This window comes from Hemiscyllium ocellatum, chromosome 28, assembly GCF_020745735.1.
Source record: "Hemiscyllium ocellatum isolate sHemOce1 chromosome 28, sHemOce1.pat.X.cur, whole genome shotgun sequence".
Classification (NCBI taxonomy): domain Eukaryota; kingdom Metazoa; phylum Chordata; class Chondrichthyes; order Orectolobiformes; family Hemiscylliidae; genus Hemiscyllium; species Hemiscyllium ocellatum.
In genome coordinates this window covers 8,677,513-8,702,652 of record NC_083428.1, presented here as the reverse complement: position 1 = coordinate 8,702,652, position 25,140 = coordinate 8,677,513, and the positions used below count along the sequence as shown (strand labels likewise).

The following is a 25,140-nucleotide window of genomic DNA, read 5'->3' as shown; positions in this document are numbered from 1 at the left end:
CAGAGAGTGGTTAATGTGTGGAATGACCTTCCAGAGGAAGTGGTGGATGTGGATAGTTACAATGTTTAAAAGTCATTTGGAAAAGTACATGAATAAGAATTGTTTGGAGGGATATGAGCCAAGCACAGGCAGGTGGGACTAGTTTAGTTTGGGATTACAGTAGGCATGGCCTGGTTGGACCAAAGAGTCTGTTTCTATGTTGTATGACTCTATCTTATAATTTTCACAGAGGTGTAAAAGGAGTGAGGTGCAGATGGTGTAGAGACCCAGTGCAAAAGACAAAGAGGTATTGGTATAGCTTCTATTAATGTGCCAGTATTATTTCAAGATACAGAATACAGCTGCTCCCCTGGGTATTCATGCAGAACGGAACCATCTTCAATCAAAGTCTGAGTGGCATCATCAGGTTGGGTGGAGCACAGTCTACAGGAGCACCAACTCCTTCAGAAACATTACCTTATACAGTGGGTGGGTGGTATGGGGAATGTGGGGGAGACATGAAGAAGGATGTCAAGTGATGACACATCTGGCTTGATTTGACAACCAATAAAACAGTAGAAGTAGGCCATTCAGCCCAATGAGTCTCCTCTGCCATTCACAGTGAGGTTATTGGCGAGTTTTGCAGAAATTTGGCCAGTGTTTGTTTGGTGCCCAAAAGAAAAATCCCAACCATAACCAGCACTTTAGTGAGATTCCAAGTGGATAACTAATGGGAGATCCCAGGAAACCTCCTCAGGCCAATGGGACACAGTATCCAGAGCGGAACCATTCTTCACTCCCTCCGCCCCTTCGGTCGGAAACATTTGACAGTCACACGGCGCTGGGGAAGGCGAGTGAAAGCCGCGGGGCGGGCAGCGATGTTGTGAATTATTTCGCAGCTGGAACCTTTAAATTCGAGTTTAAACCGATTTTGCCAACTAGTTTATAAAAGGAGGGAGCGAGTGCCTTTAATTGCCGGCGGCTGTTTGACTGTGGAAGGCATCACCTGGGGGTTACAGTGAGAGAGCGCGAGCGCGCGCTTCCTGAATAAAAGGTTTTGAAGGTGGGTGGCTGAGTCACACATTTAGTTATCGTCAGTTTTGTCGGGAGTTGGTGGTGTAGTGTTTCATTTCTTTTCTGGGATGTTTAGGGTGGAAGCTCTGACATTTGTTGTCTGTCCCTAATTTCTGTTCAACTGAATTAATGGTCATTTCTAGGTCACTTCAGAGCATCAACTCCATTGCTGTGTCTTAGGAGTCAGAGGTAGAGCTAGACCAGGAAAGGGTGGCAGATTTCCTTCTCTAAAGGAAGGCATGCCATTACCTTCTGTTAAACAGTGGTAATGTCACTGGAATAAAACTGAAGAAGATGAGGCTAATGTTTTGAAGACATGGGATTTAATTCCCACCATTACAGTTGGTGGAATTTAAATTCCAATCAGTAAATCTGAAATAATTTAGCCAAACCTAGTAACAGTGTCCTTGACAACCATAATTGGTTGTAGTAAAAGCTCATCTGGTTCACTCATCTTCGGAGAAGGAAATCTACCATTCTTACCTGCTCCATCCTACGTAAAAGCAAATTACTGCGGATGCTGGAATCTGAAACCAAAACAGAAAATGCTGGAAAATCTCAGTAGGTCTGGCAGCATCAGTAAGTAGAGAAAAGAGTTGACGTTTCAAGTCTAACTGACCATTTGTCAGAGCTTTGACAAGGGGTCAGTTAGACTCGAAACGTCAGCTCTTTTCTCTCCTTACAGACACTGCCAGACCTGCTGAGATTTTCCAGCATTTTCTGTTTTGGTGCTCTATCTCACATGTGACTCCAGGTCACACAGCAATGTGATTGAATCTTAACTGTCCACTGAAATAGTGAGGCTTGACACTCAGATTGTGTTAATGGATGGGCAACAAAGTGCTGGCCTTGCCAGTTGTGCCCACATTGCATGAGAGGAAGAAGAAGGAAAAATGTAAGATTGAACAGGCAGGTACAACAAGCAGTTAGGAAAGACTTTGGTATGTTTGCATTCATTAAAGCATTGGAATGTGAGTGAGGAAGCCTTGTTGCAGTTAAATAGGCCCTGGGTGATACCAGAATTGGAGTTGTTTTAAAAAACAGTTCTTTTAAAGACAGACAGTCAAAGGTTATTACTCTGTGGAATTTCTTTCCCACTACAGATTGCATTATAGTAGATGTCCAAGACTGAGTTGCACAAAGCTTTGATTGACAAGGGAGTCAAGGGTTATGGGATGGGGTTTGGCTGGGAGGACATGAAAGTGAATTTGAGGCCACAATCAGACCAGATTCAGAAAGTAGTGAATCTGTGGAATTCTTCACTGCAGCGGGCTGTTGAGGCTGGTTTATTGAATATTTCTAAGACTGACATAACACCTATACAAGGTATTCGCCAAAAACGGATACCCGCGCAACTTTATCAACAGATGCCTAAGAGACAGACCACGGAACGAGGACATGCCACAACCAAAAGGACTAGCCACACTACCATACATCAGGAGCGTTTCAGAACTGACAGCCAGACTACTGCGACCCTTAGGACTCATAACGGCACACAAACCAACAGCCACGCTCAGACAACAACTCACTAGAACAAAGGACCCGATACCCAACATGAGCAAAACTAATGTAGTTTACAAAATACCATGCAAGGACTGCACAAAACACTATATAGGACAAACAGGAAGACAGCTAACAATCCGCATACATGAACATCAACTAGCCACGAAACAACACGACCAGCTATCCCTAGTAGCCACACACACAGACAACAAGCAACATGAATTCGACTGGGAAAACACTACTATCATAGGGCAAGCCAGACAGAGAACAGCCAGGGAATTCCTAGAGGCATGGCATTCATCCACAAACTCCATCAACAAACACATCGACCTGGACCCAGTATACCAACCACTACAGCGGACAACTGAAACTGACACCCGGAAGCGGCAAGGACAGACCACTATAAATACCGGAAGAAACATCAAAGAAGCGCTTCGCAGGAGGCTCCAGAGCACTGATGATGTCGCCTAGCCAGGGGACGAAACGTTTGCAACAAAAGCTTCCAGCTCGGCGAACAGAACCACAACAATGAGCACCCGAGCTACAAATCTTCGCAGAAACCTTGAACTGACATAAATATTTTTATTCAGTAAAGGAATTCGAGAAAAGACAGAAAAGTGGAACTGTATTCTCATGAATGTCAGAACAGACTCTATAATGCTAAATGGCCTGTTTATGCTCCTGTGCCTTATACTGTAAGGGGTGTTGACATATTAATAAGCAGGGGAAAGAGGGCTTCCTGAAGTTATGCAAGTGTATTTTAGGGAAATGGCAATTGTTTCCGATGTGTTTTTTTTTAAAAACAAAAAAACTGCAGATGCTGTAAATCAGAAACAAAAATAGAAATTGCTGGAAAAGCTCAGCAGATTTGGCAGCATCTGTGGAGAGAAATCAGTTAACATTTCTGGTTGAGTTATCCTTCCTTGAACCCCATGAAGTGTAATAACAATCTGTTTTCTATGCCATCGGTATTTTAAAAAATATTCCCCTGCCCCCCCCCCACCTCACTTACATTTGTGGTGACACATGATGTGATTTCAACCCATGCCTATTGTTTAACCTTCAGTGGTTGTGCTTAGTATGTGAATGTAGATAGTAAATATTGTGTAACTGTGAGCGGACCAGAATAGAGTCATAGAGATGTACAGCATGGAAACAGACCTTTTTGTCCAACTCGCCCATGCTGATCAGATATCCCAACTCAATCTAGGTCCACCTGCCAGTACCCGGCCCATATCCCTCCAAACCCTTCCTGTTGATATACCCATCCATATGCCTTTTAAATGTTGCAATCATACCAGCCTCCATCACTTCCTCTGGCAGCTCATTCCATACACGTACCACCCTCTGCAGGAAAAGGTTGCCCCTTAGGTCTCTTGTATATTTTTCCCCTCTCACCCTAAACCTATGCTCTCTAATTCTGGAATCCCCACCCCAGGGAAAAGACTTTGTCTATTTATCCTATCTGTGTCCCTCATCATTTTACAAACCTCTATGAGATCACCCTCAGCCTTCGACACTCCAGGAAAACAGCCCCAGCCTATTCAGTCTCTCCCTGTAGCTCAAATCCTCTAACCCTGGCAACATTCTTGTAAATCTTTTCTGAACCCTTTCAAGTTTCACAACATCCTTCTGATTGGAAGGAGATCAGATTTGCACGCAATACTCCACAAGTGGCCAAACCAATGTCTTGCACATGGAACAGGAAATTCGACATTTCGGGACAGAGCCCTCATTCCTGATGAAGGGCTCTGGCCCGAAAAGTCGAATTTCCTGTTCCTTGGATGCTGCCTAACCTGCTGTGCTTTAACCAGCAACACATTTTCAGCTCTGATCTCCAGCATCTGCAGACCTCACTTTTTACTCAATGTCTTGCACAGCCACAACATGACCTCCCAACTCCTGTATGCAATACTCTGACCAATAAAGGAAAGCATACCAAATGTCATCTTCACTTTCTAGGAGCTATGAACCTGCACTCCAAGGTCTCTTTGTTCAGCAACACTATCCAGGACCTTGCCATTAATGTGCTTTCAATAATTTTTAATCAACCTGTGGCACACTTCCACAGAAAGTAAGTGCTAAAACTTGACCTTCTGGCCCAGAGATTGGGACACTGTCAATGCACCACGAGCCCTCATATAATATACATATATACTCAATATCTAAGAAAGGTCCATGATACCAATTAGCAACTCAACCCCGGCAGTTTGTTCCTTAGCTCTTAGTGTTAAGTTCGGGCATCAAAATTAGGATCTTACTAAATTCTGCACTGAGCAATGCACTGGTCTAACCTAACTATCATAGAGATCCCTGCAATTGCTTTATTTGCAAAAAAAAAAATTTTCCTCATTACAGGAACACTTAAGGTGTGAATAAATCACATTGTAATGTTGAATTGACTGTGTGAAAATTACAAGCAGTATTGTACCATAGTTTCAAAGAAGAGTGATGTTGAATTTGAAACATTAACTCTATTGCTTGCCACAGATGCTACCAGATCTGTTAAGTTTTTGTTTCCTTCATTTTGTTTTTATTATTCTCATCTCGAGACCTGGATAAACGATCTAATGTCACAGGTTCAACTTATTCTGTAGCAGCTGAGGAATTTAATTTCATTTATTTTTTTAAAAAGTGCATATTAGTGAGCATGAAACTATTATTCTGTTATGTTTCAAAAAAATATTTATCAGTGTTCATCGGGGGAAGGAAGTTTGTCCTCCTTACCCAACCTGGCCAAAAGGTGTGTCCAGATCAGCCTTATTTAATCCCTCATCAGCTACTCAGTTGTCAATGGGTCAGCTCACCAGTTTCTTATCAAGTCCATTATAAGATGGAAAATAATGTTGATCTTGCTTTTTTTGTCTTGCTTATAAGTGTAGTAATGGCCACACTAGCAACCAGCTTACAATAATCAGCTAAGCTTTTAATGCAGCTCGTTTATACATTCTTGATTTTTGGATCCAGTTTGCCAAAATTAGCTCAGTGACAGGAGACAAAAGGTGGTTATAGAAGGCTGTTTGTGTGATTGGAGCATTGTGTGCGGTGGCATACCACGGATCCCTTATTGTTTGTGATATTCATAACTGATGTAGGTGAGAATGTGAGGGGGAGATGATAGAATTGTGGATGACACAAAGGTGACAGTAATTAACAGTGAGACGGAAGGTGTTAGGTTATAGAACATAGAAAAATACAGCGCAGTACAGGCCCTTCAGCCCTCGATGTTGCGCCGATCCAAGCCCACCTAACCTACACTAGCCCACTTTCCTCCATATGCCTATCCAATGCTGTTTAAATGCCCATAAAGAGGGAGAGCCCACCACTGTTACTGGCAGAGCATTCCATGAACTCTCAACTCGCTGAGTAAAGAATCTACTCCTAACATCAGTCCTATACCTACCACCCTTTTAATTTAAAGCTATGCCCCCTCGTAATATCTGACTCCATACGTGGAAAAAGGTTCTCATGGTCAACCCTATCTAAACCCCTAATCAGCTTGTACACCTCTATCAAGTCACCCCTAAACCTTCTTTTCTCCAATGAAAACAGCCCCAAGTGCCTCAGCCTTTCCTCATACGATCTTCCTACCATACCAGGCAACATCCTGGTAAACCTCCTCTGCACCCGTTCCAGTGCCTCCACATCCTTCCTATAGTATGGCAACCAAAACTGCACACAATACTCCAGATGCGGCCGCACCAGAGTGTTCTACAACTGCAACATGACCTCAGGACTCCGGAACTCAATTCCTGTAACAAGAAAACCCAGTACGCCATATGCCTTCTTTACAGAACTATTTACCTGGGTGGCAACTTTCAGAGATCTGTGTACATGGACACCAAGATCCCTCTGCTCATCCACACTACCAAGTATCCGACCATTAGCCCAGTACTCCAGTTATGGGGGCTGTAAGTGAATTGGTCAGATGTACAGAACAGTAGCAGGTGGAATTTAACCTTGATAAATATGAGATGATGCCCTTTAGAAGAAGGAACAAGACAAGAGAGTGCTCAGTGATTTGACTTTATTTATTGTTATCATGTACCGAAGTACAGTGGAAAGTTTTGTTTTGCACATGATATATAACATACAAAGACATACAGATCATAGTGATTGAACAGAGTGAGGCATGCAAGGTTATCGCTGCACAGGAGATGTACAAAATCAAGATCAACATTGGTTTGCAATTTGAGAGGCCCATTCAACAGTCTAATAACAGTGGGGAAGAAGCTGTTCTTAAACCTGTTGGTAAGTCTGTTTAAGCTTTTGTATAATCTGCCTGACAGGCGAGGTTGGAAGAGATTATAACTGGGATGGGAGGGATCTTTGATATTGTTGGCTGTTTTTCTGTGGCAGTGAGAAGTATAGATAGGAGATTGGCTTGAATGATATCTGGGCTGTGTTCACAACATCCTGTCATTCTCATGGTCCTGGGGATAGAGTCTCCATACGAAGCCATGATGCATCTAGAGAGAATGCTTTCTATGCTGCATCTGTAAACATTGGTGAGGGTCCTTATGGACGTGCTGAATGTCCTTCGCCTCTGAAGGAAGATGAGGCGTACTTTCTTGACGGATGCATCTACATGGGTGGTCCAGGGCAGGTTGTTCGTTATCATCACTTCCAGGAACTTGACACACTCAAACCTCTCCACCTCACTGCATTGGTGTAGATGGGGCATGTCATACTACTTTCTACCTGAAGTTGATGATCAGCTCTTTAGTTTTACTGAATGGAAAGACACTAGAAAGCTCAGAGAAACAGAGGGATCTTGGGATGCTTGTCCATCAATAGGTTGGACAGGTTAATAGGATAGCTAAGAAGGCATATGTGATATTTGCATTTTTCTGTCATGGCTTAAATTATAAGAGTAGGGATGTCATGTTGGAACTGTACAGAGTTTATTTTAGGCCACAGCTGAAATACTGTGTGCAGTTATAGTCACCACACTACAGGAAGGATGTGATTGCACTGGAGGGGATGCACAGCAGGATGACCCAGGATGTTGCCTGGGAAGGAGAATTTCAGCTATGACGAGAGGGTGGATAAACTTGGGTTGTTTTCTTTGGAGCAGAGAAGGTTGAGGGGGTCTTGATAGATGTGCAAACATTGAGATGCATAGACTGGGTGAATAGAAGAAAGCAGCTGTTCCCCTTAGTCGAAGGGGCAATAACTTGGCATAATTTTAAAGTGAAAGGCAAGAGGTTTTGGGGGTTTTAGGGCAAAAACTTTTTCACTCAGAAGGTGATGAGGTCTGGATTGCATTACCTGGAAGGGTAGTTGAGATGTGAAACCTCACAACCTTCTAAAATGTATTTGAATGACCAATACCTCATTAGTTAGCACTGCTGCCTCATGCATTAGGGACCCAAATTTGATTCCAACCTTGGGCGACTATGTGGAATGTGCACATTCTCCGTGTCTGCGTGGATTTCCTCCGGGTCCTCTGGTTTCCTCCCACATTCCAAAGATGTGCAGAGAAGGTGAATTTGCTATGCTAAAACTGCCCATAATGTTCAAGGATGTGTAGGTTAGTTGCATTAGTCAGGAGTAAATATAGTGTAATAAGGTAGGGGAATGGATCTGGATGGGTTATTGTTTGGAAGGTTGGTGTGGATTTGTTGGGCCACATAGCCTGTTTTCACCCTGTCGGGATTCTGTGATTCATTTAAAGTATCATAACATTCAAGGCTACCAGCCTAGTGTGAAAATGGGACTAGTTTGCTAATAGCCTATTTTTGGCAGTGCAAAAGAAGAACCTCTTCTATATGATACTATGCTTGAAGCAACACACATTTGGACACTCAATCCTGTTTTGATCAAGCATGTGCCTTTTTTTTGAATTACCTGCGAGCTTGGGTAGCCTACAGGTCTCTGCTTACTCCAAGGCAATACTTCAGCCAGTGAGTGTCAATTTGCCAACCAATCTGGATGCTTTCCTCTGTTGTATAAATTGTCATTATTGTTTGAAATTTTGGCATTCTTGTGTTTGTCTTGAGTTTTGCAAGATAAAAAGATTTGGCAACATTCTCTATTATTCAAAATCAGTTGAGTCATCTCATTGTGCCACACTCCTCCTCGTTCCCACCATAAGTCATTAACTGATGTGTTAAAACAAATTTTTGTTACTTTCGCAGCATAAGTTGAAAAATTGAAGTGAAAAAACAATTAATTTTGTTTTTCTTCCTCTTCAGTTACAATGAATTTGGAGTCATTCACAAATCATTCGAAAATTGGTTAAGTGAGATAAGTCTTCCCTCTCTTTGGAATGGAAAGATGAGCGAGAACAGAAAGTCAACTGTAAATTGAATTCAAGCACCCTTCATCTGTGTCTTCAGTCCATCCCCTGAAAACAGATACAACGTAACTTGGATTTGAAGATGAATATTCTGGTGATAAAGGTCTTCTGCATGGCTGGGGTTTTCATCCTAATGATGTTGGGCTCACTATTGCCCGTTCGAATGATCCAAATTGACTATGAAAAGTCGCACAAGTCCAAGAAAGTGCTGTCACTTTGCAGTTCGTTTGGTGGTGGAGTGTTTCTGGCAACCTGCTTCAATGCTCTGTTGCCAGTTGTAAGGGAAAAGGTGAGGACTGTCTGCCTGTTAATTGTCTTTGATGGCAAGAGTAATCTGGAGGGGGAGGAGACAGATGAGGGTTCATCAGTGAAACAGAACTCTTTTTGTTGTCAAATGTTTGGTGTTTTTCTTTGAATAAGTTTGGTGATGTGAAATTCCTTTTTGAATATAGATAAGGAATAGGTGGATTGCTTTGTTTAGAATCGTTGCATGGTTATGGTAAAGAAGCAGACCATTCAGCCCTTCGTGTCTGTGCTCACTCGATAAAAGAGTCCCACTCTCCTGCAATTGTACCACTGCATTTCTTTTTTTCTTCAGCTAGTTATCCAGTTTTTTACCTCACTGCAGTTTACAAGCACTTGCTATGTTTCAAAAAAAATCCTGTTGTTGCCACTGTATTTTGTTTTGCTGTTCTCTTCAATTCCTTCACCTTTCTTCAAGTGGGAATGGTTTCTCCCTGTTTATCCTGTCCATACCCCCAAATGATTTTTGAACGCCTCTTTCAAATCTACTCAACCTCTTGTCTCTAATGAAAGCAGCCGTAACTTCTCCAATCTATCCCACATCTATGGAATGCTTCTTTTGACCTTAGTATACTGCCTTTAAAGCTTTCATAACCTGCCTATAGAATGGTTTCCTAAATTGGCACAACTCTCTGTTGGAGTCAACCTAGTGTTTTGGAAAGTTTTTGGGCTCGAGAATTCCTTAATTTATAAAGTTCAGGATCCTTAATGCCTTCCTAATCATTTTCTTAACGTGCCCTACTGCTGGATGTAAGTTTGCTCACTGAGCTGGAAGGTTCATTTTCAGACGTTTCATCAGTGAGCCTCCGGTGAAGCACTGGTGTTCATGATCCGCTTTCTATTTGTGTTTAGGTTTCCTTGGGTAGATGATGTCATTTCCTATGGTGATGCCATTTGTCACCTACCTACAACAATTTGTGCATATGCACTGACAGGTTCCTCTGTTCCTGCACTCTCTTTAGAGTTGCATTCTTTTTATTTTATATTTTCAGCTTTGATCTTCCGTCTAAACCTTGCCCTTCTCTGCATTAAATTTAATTTGCAATGTCTACACTTAATTCTAAGGAACAAGAGAGTAGACATTTCAAATGTATAACCCTGCATCAGAGCCCAGCATCTGCAGTCCTCACTGTCTCCTATACTTGAAAATTCGAAGTCATTTTGAAAGGCAGTGGACCTAGTACCAACCTTGCGGGAACTCCACTACATACCACTCTCCAGGTCAAAAAAACAACCATTCACCGCCTGTCTGCTTCCTATCACTCAGCAAACTTTGCATCTAAGCATCCACTGTCTCTTTTATCCCATGGTCTTCAACTTTGCTGGCAAACCTATTATGTGACATTTTATCAAATGCCTTGTTGAAATCCATATGCTGCCCATCAACATTCACATCCACCTCTCTCATTATCCTCATCAAGCCTGCTCGTTATTTCACTTAAAAATTCACAAATTAATTAAACATGTTTTTAATTTAATGAATCTGTACTTGCCATTCTTAATGTATGCTTTTGCAAATGACTTTTAATTTTGTCTTGATTGCCATTTCTAAAAGATTTCTTATCCCAGAGCTGAAACTGAGTGGCCTGCAGTTGTTGGATGAATCCCTTTCTTTTTGCATTGGGTGCAAAGATTGCTGTTTTTGAGTTCTGGAACACCACCCTCTCTTTTAAGGAAGTTTGGAAGATTATAGCCAGTACCTTCACATACTCCTCCCAACTTCCCTCAAATGGAGTTCAATGTAAGCTCGTGTAGGTTATACATACTTTTACTGAGAAAGAAGAGATCAAGATATTTTCTAGATGGCATGAAGTTATATACAGTGTTCCACTATTTATCTTTCAATCAACATCACAGATATTGATGATCTGACCCTACATTATAATAGTGACAGCTCCTCAAACAAAGCACTTCATTGGCTGTAAAGCATTCAAAATTGTCCTGTAGTTGTGCATGATTGTATTTAAATGAAAATATTATTTTTTCTACTTTATTATCATATTGCTATTTGTGAGAGTTTGCTGTACAGAAATGTATTCCTTCTTGTCTCACATTCTAATAATAGCGTATCATTGTTCCCTCGAAGTTTTTCTTCCTGATGTGTAAGTAGGTGGTCCGTTCAATTTCTTCTGCATGTCCATACATGTGGTAATTTAATGATACAGTTTTATTCATGGATGACATTGGATCATTCATATGAACACACAACACTGTGAGAAAGTTGATATTCATCAAAGAGCACTTCATTAGCTATGAAATGCTTTAGGGATTTCAGTAATCATGAAAAAGGTTGCATAAAATAGACAATGCAACTCTGAGGGAGTGCAGACCTTGTATTGACTTCACCTTCTATAAATGTACATTGCATCACTTTAGGCAGTTGCCACAAAGCTCCAGCTCCAGAAAGCTGGAGGAAAACACCAGCATCATTGATACCACACTGTTATGCAAAGAGGCATGAAGTGACTTGCCTTGAAAAACTAACAAAACCTTTGAGATCTGTTGTTGAATGCCCTCACTTCGTCATCCTTCCTTTCACAGGATACGAAAAGAATTGACACTAAGGACAGAAGTCAGTGCAGTCCAAATTATTCAGTATTCCCCACATCTATTTTTTCCTTTTCAAAAATATTTTCTATTCATAAAGTTTGTTTAAAAAGTTACAAAACATTTGACTGTCCAGAATTTGCAAGAAAACTGAACATGTCCCATTACAGCAAGTTCCATTTCAGCAATTGTTTACAAAATTATTCTGTATCAAATATACGATTTGAGGGCAATTTGAAGATTACAGAAATAGCGATAAAAGTAACATTTTCCTTAACGTACCATGTTCCACTTTGATGTGCCTCAATACATTTTTCAACATTCTTGGTTAACAGCATGCATTCCTTGTAAGGCACACAGCCTGAGGTGTACTACAGAGTCCAGCCTCTTGGTGGCTGAGATCCTAGGAATGACCATTCCCCTTTGTGCCTTAGCTGTGCCAAGTTTTAGTGTGTGCCACAGCATGTAATCCTACACCATGATAGTTGCCAGCCTGCAACACTTGGTTAAAGAAAATTCCTTGCAATGGACGAGAAGTCCTAGGCAGACCAAATTCTATCTTTTGATGAGTTAATGGTGCTCCAGGTGAAGTTAATTTTTGGCTCTGTTTGAATCCCTGAGCACAGCCTGTAGAGCACAGAGTTCTCCGTAACAGCGTCAATTAAAACTCCCTATCCTGACCTCCTTTGCAAAGGCAACAGGTGGGGTAATAGTCTCTTCACCACCTCCAGAGCAGTGTGGAGTGGGTGAGACTTCAGTTGCGTAGAAAGGATCTGACTGGGAGGTTCTCTAACAAAGAACCATAGGTGGACTCACAAACTGTCTGACAGAATTCCTCAACCTGACCTACTTTAAGCCTGAATGAGCTGACTCTTGTTGAGTTATAGTTAACTTGTCCTAGCTGCTGTCCAATATAATGTGTATAGTGGTTGCTGTTGCTGTGTTTGCCCAGAGAGTGATAGCTGTCACCAGATACTCTGGCAGTGTTCCCCTACTTCATTCCTCCCACCTTCCCCTGTATATTGTAATTGTCAACTGGGGAACTCAAATTACTATACAGAACCATGAACACTGATTAACTTTTAATTCCCTTCTTCCATGTCAAGGGACACAGACAGTAAGCATATCAACTTTACTGTCACTAGCTGGCTCCAAAGACTTGGTGTCAAACCTGAAACTGTCTGGTTAAACTATGATCTGAATTTACCAACAAGCTCACTAGGGGAATCTTGATTCCCTGTTTTTAAACAGAAATTAAGGCATTCCAACTGGATATTTTTTCTGAAAAACTTATTGTAAGCATTAATGTCAGGTGTGAAATTAACTAGCAGACATTTCAGGATTTCTTAAGGAACAAATGTCACCAATCTTGTTAATCATTTTTTGCTCCGTTTCAAACATTGTTCTATAGATTGTTAAATTCCTGTTGCAGGTTCAAGAGGTTCTTAAAAGTGGAAACATCTCAAGTGACTATCCACTGGGCGAGACAACGATGATGGTGGGGTTTTTTCTGACGCTATTTGTTGAGCAATTGATTCTGACATTTCGAAAGGAGAGAACATCCTTCATCGACTTGGAAACGTTCAATGCAGGGTCAGAAGGGGGTAGTGATTCTGAGTATGAGAGCCCCTTCATTTCACCAGGACGAGGTCAAAGCAATCTGTACAGCCGCAGTTATCACTCTCATAGCCATTCTCTCAACTTGTCTGACCTGCCACATTCCAGCCCATTGCGATTATTCAGCCTCGTGTTTGCCCTGTCTGCCCACTCTGTGTTCGAAGGTTTGGCCCTGGGCTTGCAGGAGAAAGGAGGAAAGATTATCAATTTGTTCATTGGAGTAGCAGTCCACGAGACACTGGCTGCTGTGGCACTGGGAGTGAGCATGGCAAAAGGAGGCATGCTGATGAAAGATGCACTGAAGTTAGCACTAATGGTCAGCGTGATGATACCAGCTGGGATAGGCATTGGGATGGGTATTCAGAGTGCTGACAGTCTCGGCAGTCACATCGCATCAGTCGTGCTGCAGGGTTTTGCGGCTGGTACATTTCTGTTTGTCACTTTCTTTGAAATTCTGGTGAAAGAATTTGAAGACAAACATGATCGCCTTCTGAAAGTACTTTCTCTGATCGTAGGTTACACACTACTGGCTGGGTTTGTCTTTCTAAAGTGGTAACATTTTGCCTTGGTTCAGCTTGCACTTCAACTAAAGCACGTAACCTTCTCAGACAGTTTGATTAGTATCTCTGATCGCAGTTTTGTTATTTTCTAATCTATCATTACATCTGTGGGTACTATATCCAATGTTGTCATAAACCTGTAATTGGTTTTATGATTGCTGCAAGTATATTCGTACAGGGTTGGTACTGGATTACTTAGTTTATTAAGTTACAGTAAGCAAAAAGTTTTTATTTAAAAAATACTAACTTAAAGCTTTCACTGTAATAATATGCCGGTGTATCTCATGTGGCATGCTTAATTCATCTGAAATTATTTTCATCAGAGCGTCAACTTCATGTAATACAAGGGAGTATCTGCCTGTTACAATAATTCAGTTCACAAGTCCATAAAGTTTTATTGAGATCCTAGTGACAACATTGCTGAATATGTTTACATATGTATATGTCTGCTGTATGATGTTTAAATTATTGTCAGGGATTTTAATGTTTGTGCGCTGAATTCTTTCCAGACTGTATAAAATTTATTTGTAAGCATTTAACAAATTTCAAGTTTGTGTTTTTGATAGAATGTGGTTTTACAGTTGAATATGTTAATGTATATTTCCTTAATACCAAAGGGGGTGCCAGTCTCAAAGGTGAAAATGGACAGGGATTATTTATTTTCCTTATTGTGATCTATTCCCACAGCAAGAGGGTTGCATCATTTAGTTCAAACTTGTGTTAAGCTCGCAGATGTCAGTCAGGCTGATGGTAAAGAACTAACAAGGGGCCTGAACTAAGGCGTGGAGAATTCGTCTCCTTTCTAACTCCTGATCCCCACGCCTATTGGAAAGCATGTCTTTTTTTGGAAGTCATGCAAGGACAGAATTGGGTTGGATTGTGAATTTCCTGCAATTTGTAGCCTGCTGATACACAATAAGCTTTGAGCATAAAAAAAGATGAGGTACCGATTTGGTGACTGCAAAATTGTGCCTTGGTATTAGGATGGTAAAAGGTTAGGTTGGACTGAGTGCATGCAAGGAGAGCAGAACCTCCTACTTTTATCCTAATTGAACACTTGCTCATTTAAGCAGCCAGTGTTAATTACTTCACTAAGAAAAGCTGAGTGAAATAATGTACTGAATTTAAATGAAATAATGCGCTCCAGCCCTGGATTAATACACTGCTGTTAAATGTGATGTAGTGAACAAACCTTGCTTAACATCAAATTCAGTTCTGCTTGATAATGGTGCTTGATGGTACAGTTGAACTATTTATCTACATTGCATTAATTAATCTCCCCTAGTTAAGGGACTGTAATCAAATTTGTTGCCACAGCACTGGAGACGGAGAACAGTCCACTTAAATCTGATAAGAAAATCTTGCTGGTGACATTATAGAAACCTCTATTCCCTTGAGGTCAGAATCAAATTCTGTTGAATTGTGATGTCTCCAGCGCTAGCAAAGGATAGCCTGATGAACTGTGTCAGAACATATGCAAAGCAGTCTTTTCGAGGTGAAGTACTGGAGATTCCCAGTGTCTTTGCAAAGCATGTATCAACAGCCAGCAAAATAAATTGTTGCTTGTGACTCTTTCTTACTTGATAACTGCTGATGACTTTTCTTTCTATAAACAAAAGGAGTTGAGCAGGAAATAGTCATGTCACGGCCGCCAGGAATTCACAAAGCTCAGGAAGAACGGTTTCCTGTAGATGGGATTGGTAGAAGGTATGTGAAGGATAATTGTCCTCTTGGGCTAAAAGCTATTGTCTAAATAACTCGTCATTTGGTGAGTTTTGTTGTCTGTGAATTCCTTAGACACCTTGGTTAATGATTTAGCAATGGCTCCATTTTCTACATAGTGAGCCCAAGAAACTCTCACCTTACTGAATTTCACTTCCTCCTCTATCTCGCCTGAAGGCGTTGCGACTGGACCCCAGCCAGAGTCACTAGCCATGCCAACTTGTACCTCACTCGAGAACTTCCTTCTTCTGAGAGTGTAGACAGTATGTGATGGTGGGCTAATCTTCGTGAGCGACAGAAAGAAAGATAAATGTATATCACTTCCAAGTTTGAGTATTGCATAAAGTAAATACAATGCTGTTTGTCACAGATGGTGTGAGGAACTATATCACTGTAAATATATAATGTATTTTGCTCAAGTGTTTGTTTTGGTAGAACATCTTTTAAAATGATGGGAACCCAGTCTCCTTTTAAGTGGAATGAGTATGGAAGAGGTAGAAGTGTGGAGCAGCAAGTTGCTTCATTAATAATGTTTTGCATCAACTAAATTTTAAGCTGCTGGAGAAATGTTAACCTATCATTCAAACAATATTGAAATATACTTACAAGACAGTCTTGCAATTTAAAGTCAATCAAATGTATGAAGCACTTCAGGATTTTGAGACCTAAATAATGTGTGTCAACGCAAGATTTCTTTGTTATTATCTGGGAAACTTTTATTTGTTTTTGACAGATTTCATATATGTATCTTTTTCTTTTAATATTGGTTTAACAGCATCTTCATGCCTCAAGTTGAATTATGTTTATTTGTGATTTGGAGATGCCGGTGTTGGACTGGGGTGTACAAAGTTAAAAATCACACAACACCAGGTTATAGTCCAACAGGTTTATTGGAAGCACACTAGCTTTCGGAGCGACGCTCCTTCATCAGGTGATAGTGGAGGGCTCGATCGTAACACAGAATTTATAGCAAAAATTTGCAGTGTGATGTAACTGAAATTATACATTGAAAAATTGATTGTCTGTTAAGCCTTTCATCTGTTAGAATACAGTGATAGTTTCACTTCTTTCATGTGTAAATCACAAAACTTTTTTTTAAAAGTTGCATTCTTGAGTTAGCTGTTAATGATGGTGATAGCTAGACAATATTTTGAAGGTGTTAGCTCCCTGTTTTCTCTGTCTATGACCTAATGTTTAGATTGATTCTAATCTAAAAAGTGGGATAACAGAGTTTTACATAAATTCATGCAGTTTTTGAGCTCAGAGTTCTACATGAATGTATGCAGTTTTTGAGCAAAGTGCGATGTAACTCTGCAAGTACAAATTCACCCCACACAAAATATATGTGTGCATGTGGGTCTTTGTCTGTTTGTGTGTGTGTGTCTGGGGTGGGAGTTGTGTGTGTGCAGTGAGTACACAGTGTCTTAAGTCTGTGAGTGGTGTGTGTGTGTGTGTGTGTGTGTGTGTGTGTGTGTGTAGTGCAATGGTGATCACCTGTAATGTGACATGAACCCAAGGTCTTGGTTGAGGCCCTCCGTATGGGTACCAAACATTGTCACCTGATGAAGGAGCAGCGCTCCGAAAGCTAGTGCTTCCAAACACACCTGTTGGACTATAACCTGCTGTTGATTTTTTTTAACTTTATAGGTGTTGACACCTATTTTGTTTAGTATCAACTCTGCCTTTGTCTGTGCAACCATCAGTCTGCTTTGTTTTGAAGTTTGTATCCCAATGTGGGTTGAAGATTCTATCTGGGCATCAAGGTCCAGCGATGTTTAAATGCAGCGTTGTAGCAATAATAAAGGAATGGCTGTGCCACCAGTGCACTGGGTATGGAGTAATTTTGCCTTTTTTTACTGGATCATTTAACCTCCAAAAACTGGCAGCTAAGTTTGGATGGAATGCTAACATGTAAAATATTTGAAGCACCAGCACCCCATACCCCCAACTTCCTGTTTTTAATGGAATTGAGTGAGTTGCGGGTTATGGCAGATTTTGATGAGGGTTGGGAAGGAAACAGGCAACTAGCCAACTTCAGGTGACCGGTTGACAACTTAAATATGATAATGAAATTATGTACCTCATTTTTGGCAGCACCTCCACCAACCAATTGGCACCCATGTCTCAAGGATAAATTATTGTTCCCTTTAATATGTTGTATTCTTGCAATTCTGTCCTATTGAATGGAAGATGAAGAGTTTCAACAGCATATTTATTTTTGCAGTTGTACGCCATTTTAAACTTAACTTGGGCCATGCATCAGGAAAACCAGCAACTCCAGACTCTTCTGATTTCAGATCATCCCATTCCTTATTGCAGCTGGGAATAGAAACAAAAACTGCTAGTCTGGTTCTGCCATTAAGTTCAGCAGACCTAATCAAGCTATGTTCTTCCAAGGTTTTTTTGGTCTTAAAACTGCATCTCTGCCCCCATTGATTAAAGAAAGGCATTAAGAAAGTTCTATCTGTGGCCAATATTTCCCATGTTAAAGGTGAGGTTGGTGGGGATAGTGGTTTAAGTGTAATGTTACTGGCTTGGTAAACTAGAGACTTAGGCTGATGCTCTGGAGGGATATGTTCATACCTTACCAGCTGATGGAATTTAAAAATTCAATTAATAAAGCTTGAATTGAAAACTATTCTTACAAGGTTATCATCAATTGTTATTTTAAAAATGCAGTTTGCTTGCTAATGCCCTTAAGGAACGGTGTCCTTAAGGAAAGGTGTCCTTACTTGATCTGGCTGTGACTCAAAACCCACAACACTCCGTTTGACTTTTAAATGCTCCATGAAATTGCCCAGTAAGGCATTCAGTTCAATGGCAATTAGGGGTGAACATTAAATCCTGGCTGTTCCAACCATACCTATATCTCATGAAAGTAAAACATAAAAACTTCAAACCCTTGATCTCTTCAAACTGAACTTATAATTTTAAACAGTGTTTATTTTGCTCTTTCTCTCCATGTTAACTTTTTGCCATTTGTCCTGCTCTTGTCCCAGAATGTTACTGATGCCAGCACTGCACTTGACGATCCTCTGTTGGGAGTCACACGTGAAGTCTGTTATTCATAATGTTGTCAGTTTTGTCTGGTTGCAGTTAGCTTTTCAGACTGTAATATAAAAAGATATAAAACTGTTTGAAATAATAATTAGCAGTCCTGTGATCTTTCATTTGAACTGGTTTTGACTGGTGGTATTACCTCTTTTTCTCCATGAATAGTGCTGTGTATTTCCAATACTTCCTTCATTCTTATTTCAGTTTCCAGCATCCACAGCATTTGCTTTCAATGCAGATGGCCGTGTCACAGTCCTTCCCAAGTGTCATTCACTGGGTTTAATTTGATGCCAATAATCTGAAGGAAAAATCACAGTATTTTCAAATTACACACCAATAGGCTTCTCAAGGGATATTCTTAATCAATGTCTTTACCTTGCTCCAGCATCATCAGTTACTGACATGCTACCATCAACCCCTGTTTAATATCCTGTATCACTGAGTTGCACAGTTTAGAAGGACAGTATCTATAATTTCACAGTTTAGGTGGACAGGATTTGAAAATTTTATGCATCCAATTTTACACTTTACTAAAATTCTAGTCACTGTAAAGCCTGTTACTTTTCAACTTCATGCAACCTGAATTGCTTATTTACAGCTGACAAAGTGCAACATCAGTCTGTCAAACCAACAAAACAGAAATTGCTGGAGAACGAAAATTTCAGGTTTTCAGATTCCCAGTTCTTCGTTGTATATCAGTCTAACATTAATCACTCCCAGTTTTTGGATGTAGGCAGCTGAGTGTGGGTATTTTATATGAAGCCAAATTAAGGGAACAAGATTATAAATTGAAAATAACGCAAACTAAACATTAACTTAAAAATAAGCAGCTTCACTTCTTTTTTCAGTTGACTTAAGCCACTGACTAATACAGTGAATAAATTGCAAAAGTTATGTAGGTGTAATTTGGAATGTGGAACAATGTAGATTTAGTGAGTTAGGCAAGTGGGCATCCAGAAGATCATATTACAACGTGAGGATGACAGGTGACCCTTTGTGGATGCCTTTTCAGTGGACCTCCTATTGAGCACCATTTCCTGGGGATTGATTGAGCAGAGAAACAAGTGTAGCGTAGGGGTATAAACTTGTAAGAAAAAGGAAGAATCTGGTTTCATGATGAAATTACTAATAGCCTTTGTGCAAACTGCTGCCTTAGGAATGGGAGTTTTGGATAACCAGACAAGACCTTATCTCCGATATGGGGTAAACGCTGATTGTAAGTTTTTTTAAAAAATTGTCTTGGGAACTGGACTAGGGAAGTACGAAGAAGTCTGCCTCCCACTTGGATCCGATTGCCAAACCAGGAATTTTTCCTGAAATATGTTCAAAAGCACTTGAAAATGGAGCTAAACAGATCTGTCAATGCAACACGTTTGTGTGTGAGGAAGTATGCACTTTGTGTTTTGTACTGTCAATATATTGGCTAACAATGTATTCCTTTGTAGAAATACTGACTTTTTTTATTAAAAATTGTGGTATATGTTACAATTAAATAAACTTCTAGCTAATATTCTGTTCGAGACTTCAAGTTTGTTTTACTCCTGTCTCTCTAAACCCAACCATCTTTAGCTACTTTATACATGACCTTTCCTCCATTATAAGGTCAGAAAGTTCACTGATGATTGCACAATGCTTAGTACCATTCACGATGACTCATACTGAAGCAGTCCATTTTAAAATGCAACAAGATCTGGATAATATCCAGGTTTGGGCTGTCAAGTGGCAAGTAACATTTGTGCCACACAAATGCCAGGCTGTGACCATCACCAATAACACAATGGTGTTAGCATTATTGAATCCCCCAATATCAATATCTTGGGGGGTTATCAATGACCAGAAACTGAACTGAACTCACCACATAAACACTGGCTACAAGAGCAGGTCAGAGGATAGGAATACAGTGGTGTGAAACTCACATTCTGACTCCCCAAAGCCTGACCACCATCTACAATGCATGAGTCAGGTATGTGATGGAATGCTGCCCACTTCCTTGGATGAGTGCAGCTCCAACAATACTCAAGAAGCTTGACACTATCCAGAACAAAGCTGCCCATTTGATTGATACTAAGTCGACGAACATCTACTTCCTCCACCACTGATGTTCAGTCATGACAATGTGCACTATCTATAAAGTGTACTGCAGAAATTCACTAAAGATCCGCAGATAGCACTTTCCACCTCACGACCACGTCCACCTAGAATGACTAGGGCAATAGTGAAATGGGAACACCAACACCTTCAAGTTTTTCAAGCCACTCGTCAGCCGTTTTTGAAAATGTATTGCTGTTCCTTCACTGTTGCTGGGTCAAAATCCTAGAGTTCTATCCCTAAGTGCATTGTGGGCCAACCAATTGCAGGTGAACTGCAGAAGCTCTAAAAAGCAGCTCACCACCACTTTCTCAAGGGCAACTGGGGACAGACAATAAATGCTGGCCCAGCCAGTGATGCCCACTTCCACAAATGACATTTTTTTAAAAAGTGAGCTTCCACTAAGCTTCAAACACATTTGGTATTTATGTCTATCACATAAAATTAATGCAAGAGTGATGTGTCTCTATCCTATACGTTCAATTCTATTTTGTCCTTTTTTTGTAATTCTTCTGTGAAATTGGATGTTACTGGGAAAGCAGCACATTTTGCCGGTTGCCCTTGAGAAGTTCACAGTGTGCCACGTTCCTGATCCACTGAACTCCATGTGGTTTAGGTATGTCCACTGTCCTGTCATAATGGGAGATCCAGAATTTTAATCCAGCAGCAGTGAATGAACAGCCATATATTTAGATGTCAGGATGGTATACGATGTGCAGGTATGACGTTCTCATGCATCCCCTGCCTTTGTTTTTCTATGTGGTAGAGGTCAAGGGTTTGGAAGGTACTTTTGAAGAAATGTTGGTGAGTTGTATATCAATGTTGGAAGGAGTAAATGTTAGGACAGTGAATGGGGTGCTGTTATAACCCTCCTGCTTAATTTAAACCAGCAACAGAGAAAAGATTTATCCTGTGCAGTAATCTGAAAATTTGAGAGGCCAAAAACTATTTAAAGTAAAAATGAACCACTTTATTTCTTAAGGTTTAACAGAGAATAATTAACGAACAACTATTTACAACTTCCTCTAAGCTATATTTTACTTTCCTTTCTATAATATTAGTCCAATAAAACTCCTCAATTAGGATTTGCCAAAAATTCAAGTTTTCAAAACCAGCCAGGTATCGAATCTTCTATTTAGATCTTCCTGCATCTTCTTCTTCTTAGGGATTATGCTTCATAATCAGGTCACAGATCGATGAAGATACATTTAAGAGAGCTATTCTCCGGGGAGTTTGCAGATATCATTGGCCTGGCAGTCCTCCACTCAACTATTCAATTTCCCTGGTCTTATACCCCCAAAGCATCAGATTGTGTTATTGGCTTTTAATACACATAATTCAAACCTGGATGAAGTTTGGTTTGTTTCAGGTATAATTTAAACTGATTGGCCTAATTCAAATCTGTTTTGTTGTTTCCAGGCAACCTAGATAATCTAGTTTTGACCAAGTTTACATTGTTACCTTATTCAGAACACTTGGTGCTGTCAGGTCATTCTGCTAGCTTTTAACTTTCTTAAAAGTACAATACACCACATTTTCATAACAGTGCCAATGGGCTGCATTGTCCTGGATAGTGATGAGGAGTTATTCATCACAGGTGTCCCAACTTCTGACCTGAGTCTCATCACCTGATTCAGCTGACTTGTAGCAGGCTTCAGTTCTGTAGGTGCTTGTCCATCCTCTGATTCCCATGTGGTTCTCTTGTCTTAGCTTGAAGTAGTACGCGTTGACAAACAATTCAGCCATGCCATCAATTCCAGCCGCATTCATTGCTACCCTTAGCTGATTACAGGCTGGATATAGAGGGAAGACTAATAGATTATACTGCCCACTGCTGGTATATCTGTTGTAAAAACAATCATATTTCCTAGTGTGAATCACGAATAGTAAGCTGAAGTTGGAATTCTGCCTTGTTCTCTTGTTGCATTTTGTGAGGTAGGGGCGCCACCTGTAATGCAATTCTTGCTGAGGTCAGGTAACTCAGCTCCAAACCAATGGATCAAATGAATTTTTTTGATTGGAGGACTTGGCTTACTCTACAAAGAGTAAGGTACTGTACAAGGTACTGTACAATATCTGGGCAAAAAAGCTGTTTTCTAGCTGATGAATCTTTGAAGGACACTATCTGAATTGATATTTCTAAGCTGATAGTCAAAGCCCAAATTATGCCGTATCCTCTTCAATAGAATCTTCACTCCCTCTAAGATTGTTAAATACGACATGATAGTCCAAGAGGAAAGGACTTTGCTCATATAATTGTCTGAAAGATGCTGCAAAGTGAGTATTTCATGATCTCATTTGCTGATTGTTTCCCTTTCATTGCTTTGAAGACCCAAGTTTTAAATGTCTGGATGACAGACGTTGGATAGAATGTACTACAAAGAAATGAAAACTCAGTTTTTTCTGAGTGCCCGACTATTATTGGAACTGCATAGCAGGTTGCTTGCAATCTCGCCCTAGATTAACCAAGTTATCCTCCAATTAAATACTAGAAAGAGTAACACCATTGGATTTTTGACCTACCATAAAATTCTTAATTTAGTTCTCCTCCCTGCATACTGCCATTGGCTTTTATGACCAATTTGACCCTAAACTGAATTTATGACTCCCTTAATCAGACGAGAGTTCCAAACGAGATTTTAAAGCTGTGCACTTGGTAACATAAAAAAATCCATTGGCACTTTTGAAGGAAGAGGAAAGGAATTATTGCTTGTGTCCTGGCTGATATTTACCCTTTAATCGGCATCACTAACACAGATTTCAAAGTAGGTGTTGTGAATGTTGGCAATCTGTAATAAAGTTAAAAATTACTGGAGTTACTCAGCAGGTCAGGAAGTATTTGTGTTAAGTGTAAAAGCATTAACATTTCAGGTTAATGATCTTTCCTATTTCATGTCCACCTGAGTATGCAGGTGAAGCTTCAGTATATCATCCAAGACATCTCTAACACTGCAGCTCCCCGTCATACTGCACTAGATTTTCAATTCAGATTTTATACTCCAGTTTCTTGAGTGATTCTTGAACCCACAATCTGTTAATTTGAGGTGAGAGAGTTACCCACTGAGTCAAGGCTGCCACACTGTTAAAACATTCAGTCAGTTTCTTAAACCTTTTTCCTAATGGTTGCCAGCAGAACACACCGCTAGTTATGAGAAAGAAGGTGGTGATCTGAGAATTTACAGCCACCAGGTTGCCAATGATGTCATTATCAAAGCCATGAGCCAAAATATGATGTATTAATTTAACGCAGTCCTTCAAAACTAAAAATAAATAATTACTGGTTTTTTTTGTAACTGCTGAGCTTCTGCCTCCTGTTTGAATTGTTTTGAAATGATGTACAGTCTCTGATTAAATCATGGGGATTCATGAGTTTTTAGCTTTAATAAGCGATTGCAAATGTTAATTGCTGTGTTTAAGTAAGAATGAGTCAGTGATTCTGCTCCTGGTGACCTGCAGGAATCTCCAGGGAAGCTATTCTCTTCTTTCCTCAACTGCGCCATAGTATTTGATGATGCTGTTCATAATCGCAGATTGCTCATCATCGTACACAAGGTAATATCACAGGAATTGTAGGAAGTGAGCATACTCTCTCTCCTATCATGTTGAGTCCACAGGTTTCCTTCTGTCACAACAAGTAAATGTCAAACACACACCTGGTGCCTTGCTCATAGTGAGAATAATAACAATGAGAAGTGGTGATCACCTTGCTATAGAAGCCACTTTATGCAGTGAAACAATAAGATATGCTAAGCACTGGACTGCACTAAGAATAATTGTCTTATCTGAAACTGCCATGGGGCACCAGTGAACAAGGATTCATAAATTCTGAATTTTTATCTTCTATTTTGACAGAATTGCCAAATAGAGTTGCCAACTTTCCAAAATTAACCTTAAGTCTTAAAATGAAACATGGACAGTGCTGCAGGCAACTCAGAAAAAATCATAGTGGCAGTTAGGAAGCTACTTATTCCTTCTTTTGGAAAAAAAAACTGTTTAGGCTTGTCCTAAAAGTACTGGAGATTTGTTAGTGGAAATAGCTGTTTGACTGGCATTCAACAATTGAGTATGGCAGAATCAGTTCACTTTGGTGTGGGAAGGCAGGCCTTTGTGAGAGGAAGCATTTGGTAACCACTGGCATGAGTTGAGGCAAAGCACTCGAAGCTGTAAATCATGATAGGAAACTTCCAACTGAGTTGGCAACCCAAGTAGGAGGTGGCTTAATGTGAAAGGGTTGGAAAAACTGCCATCTGGACATATAATTTCAATATTTGAACGTACGTTGACCTCAAAATTAGTAGCAGTTCATTCATAATAGAGACTGACTATCACCTGAAATTTTAAATGCTTGTTCATCTTCTAGCAAAACCTATGAGTCTAGCTTAAGATTAGATT

The 25,140-nt window shown here is 40.2% G+C and overlaps 1 protein-coding gene across 1 annotated transcript; it reads left to right on the top strand.

Moving 5' to 3' along the window:
- The first annotated feature begins 825 nt into the window (after positions 1 to 825).
- LOC132829061 (zinc transporter ZIP3-like) lies at positions 826 to 20,109 on the top strand. Its single transcript, XM_060846352.1, has 3 exons — positions 826 to 1,042; positions 8,754 to 9,146; positions 13,140 to 20,109. Exons 2-3 carry the CDS (start codon positions 8,940 to 8,942, stop codon positions 13,878 to 13,880), a joined length of 948 nt encoding a protein of 315 aa, XP_060702335.1. The 5' UTR covers positions 826 to 1,042; positions 8,754 to 8,939; the 3' UTR covers positions 13,881 to 20,109.
- The last annotated feature ends 5,031 nt before the right edge of the window (positions 20,110 to 25,140 follow it).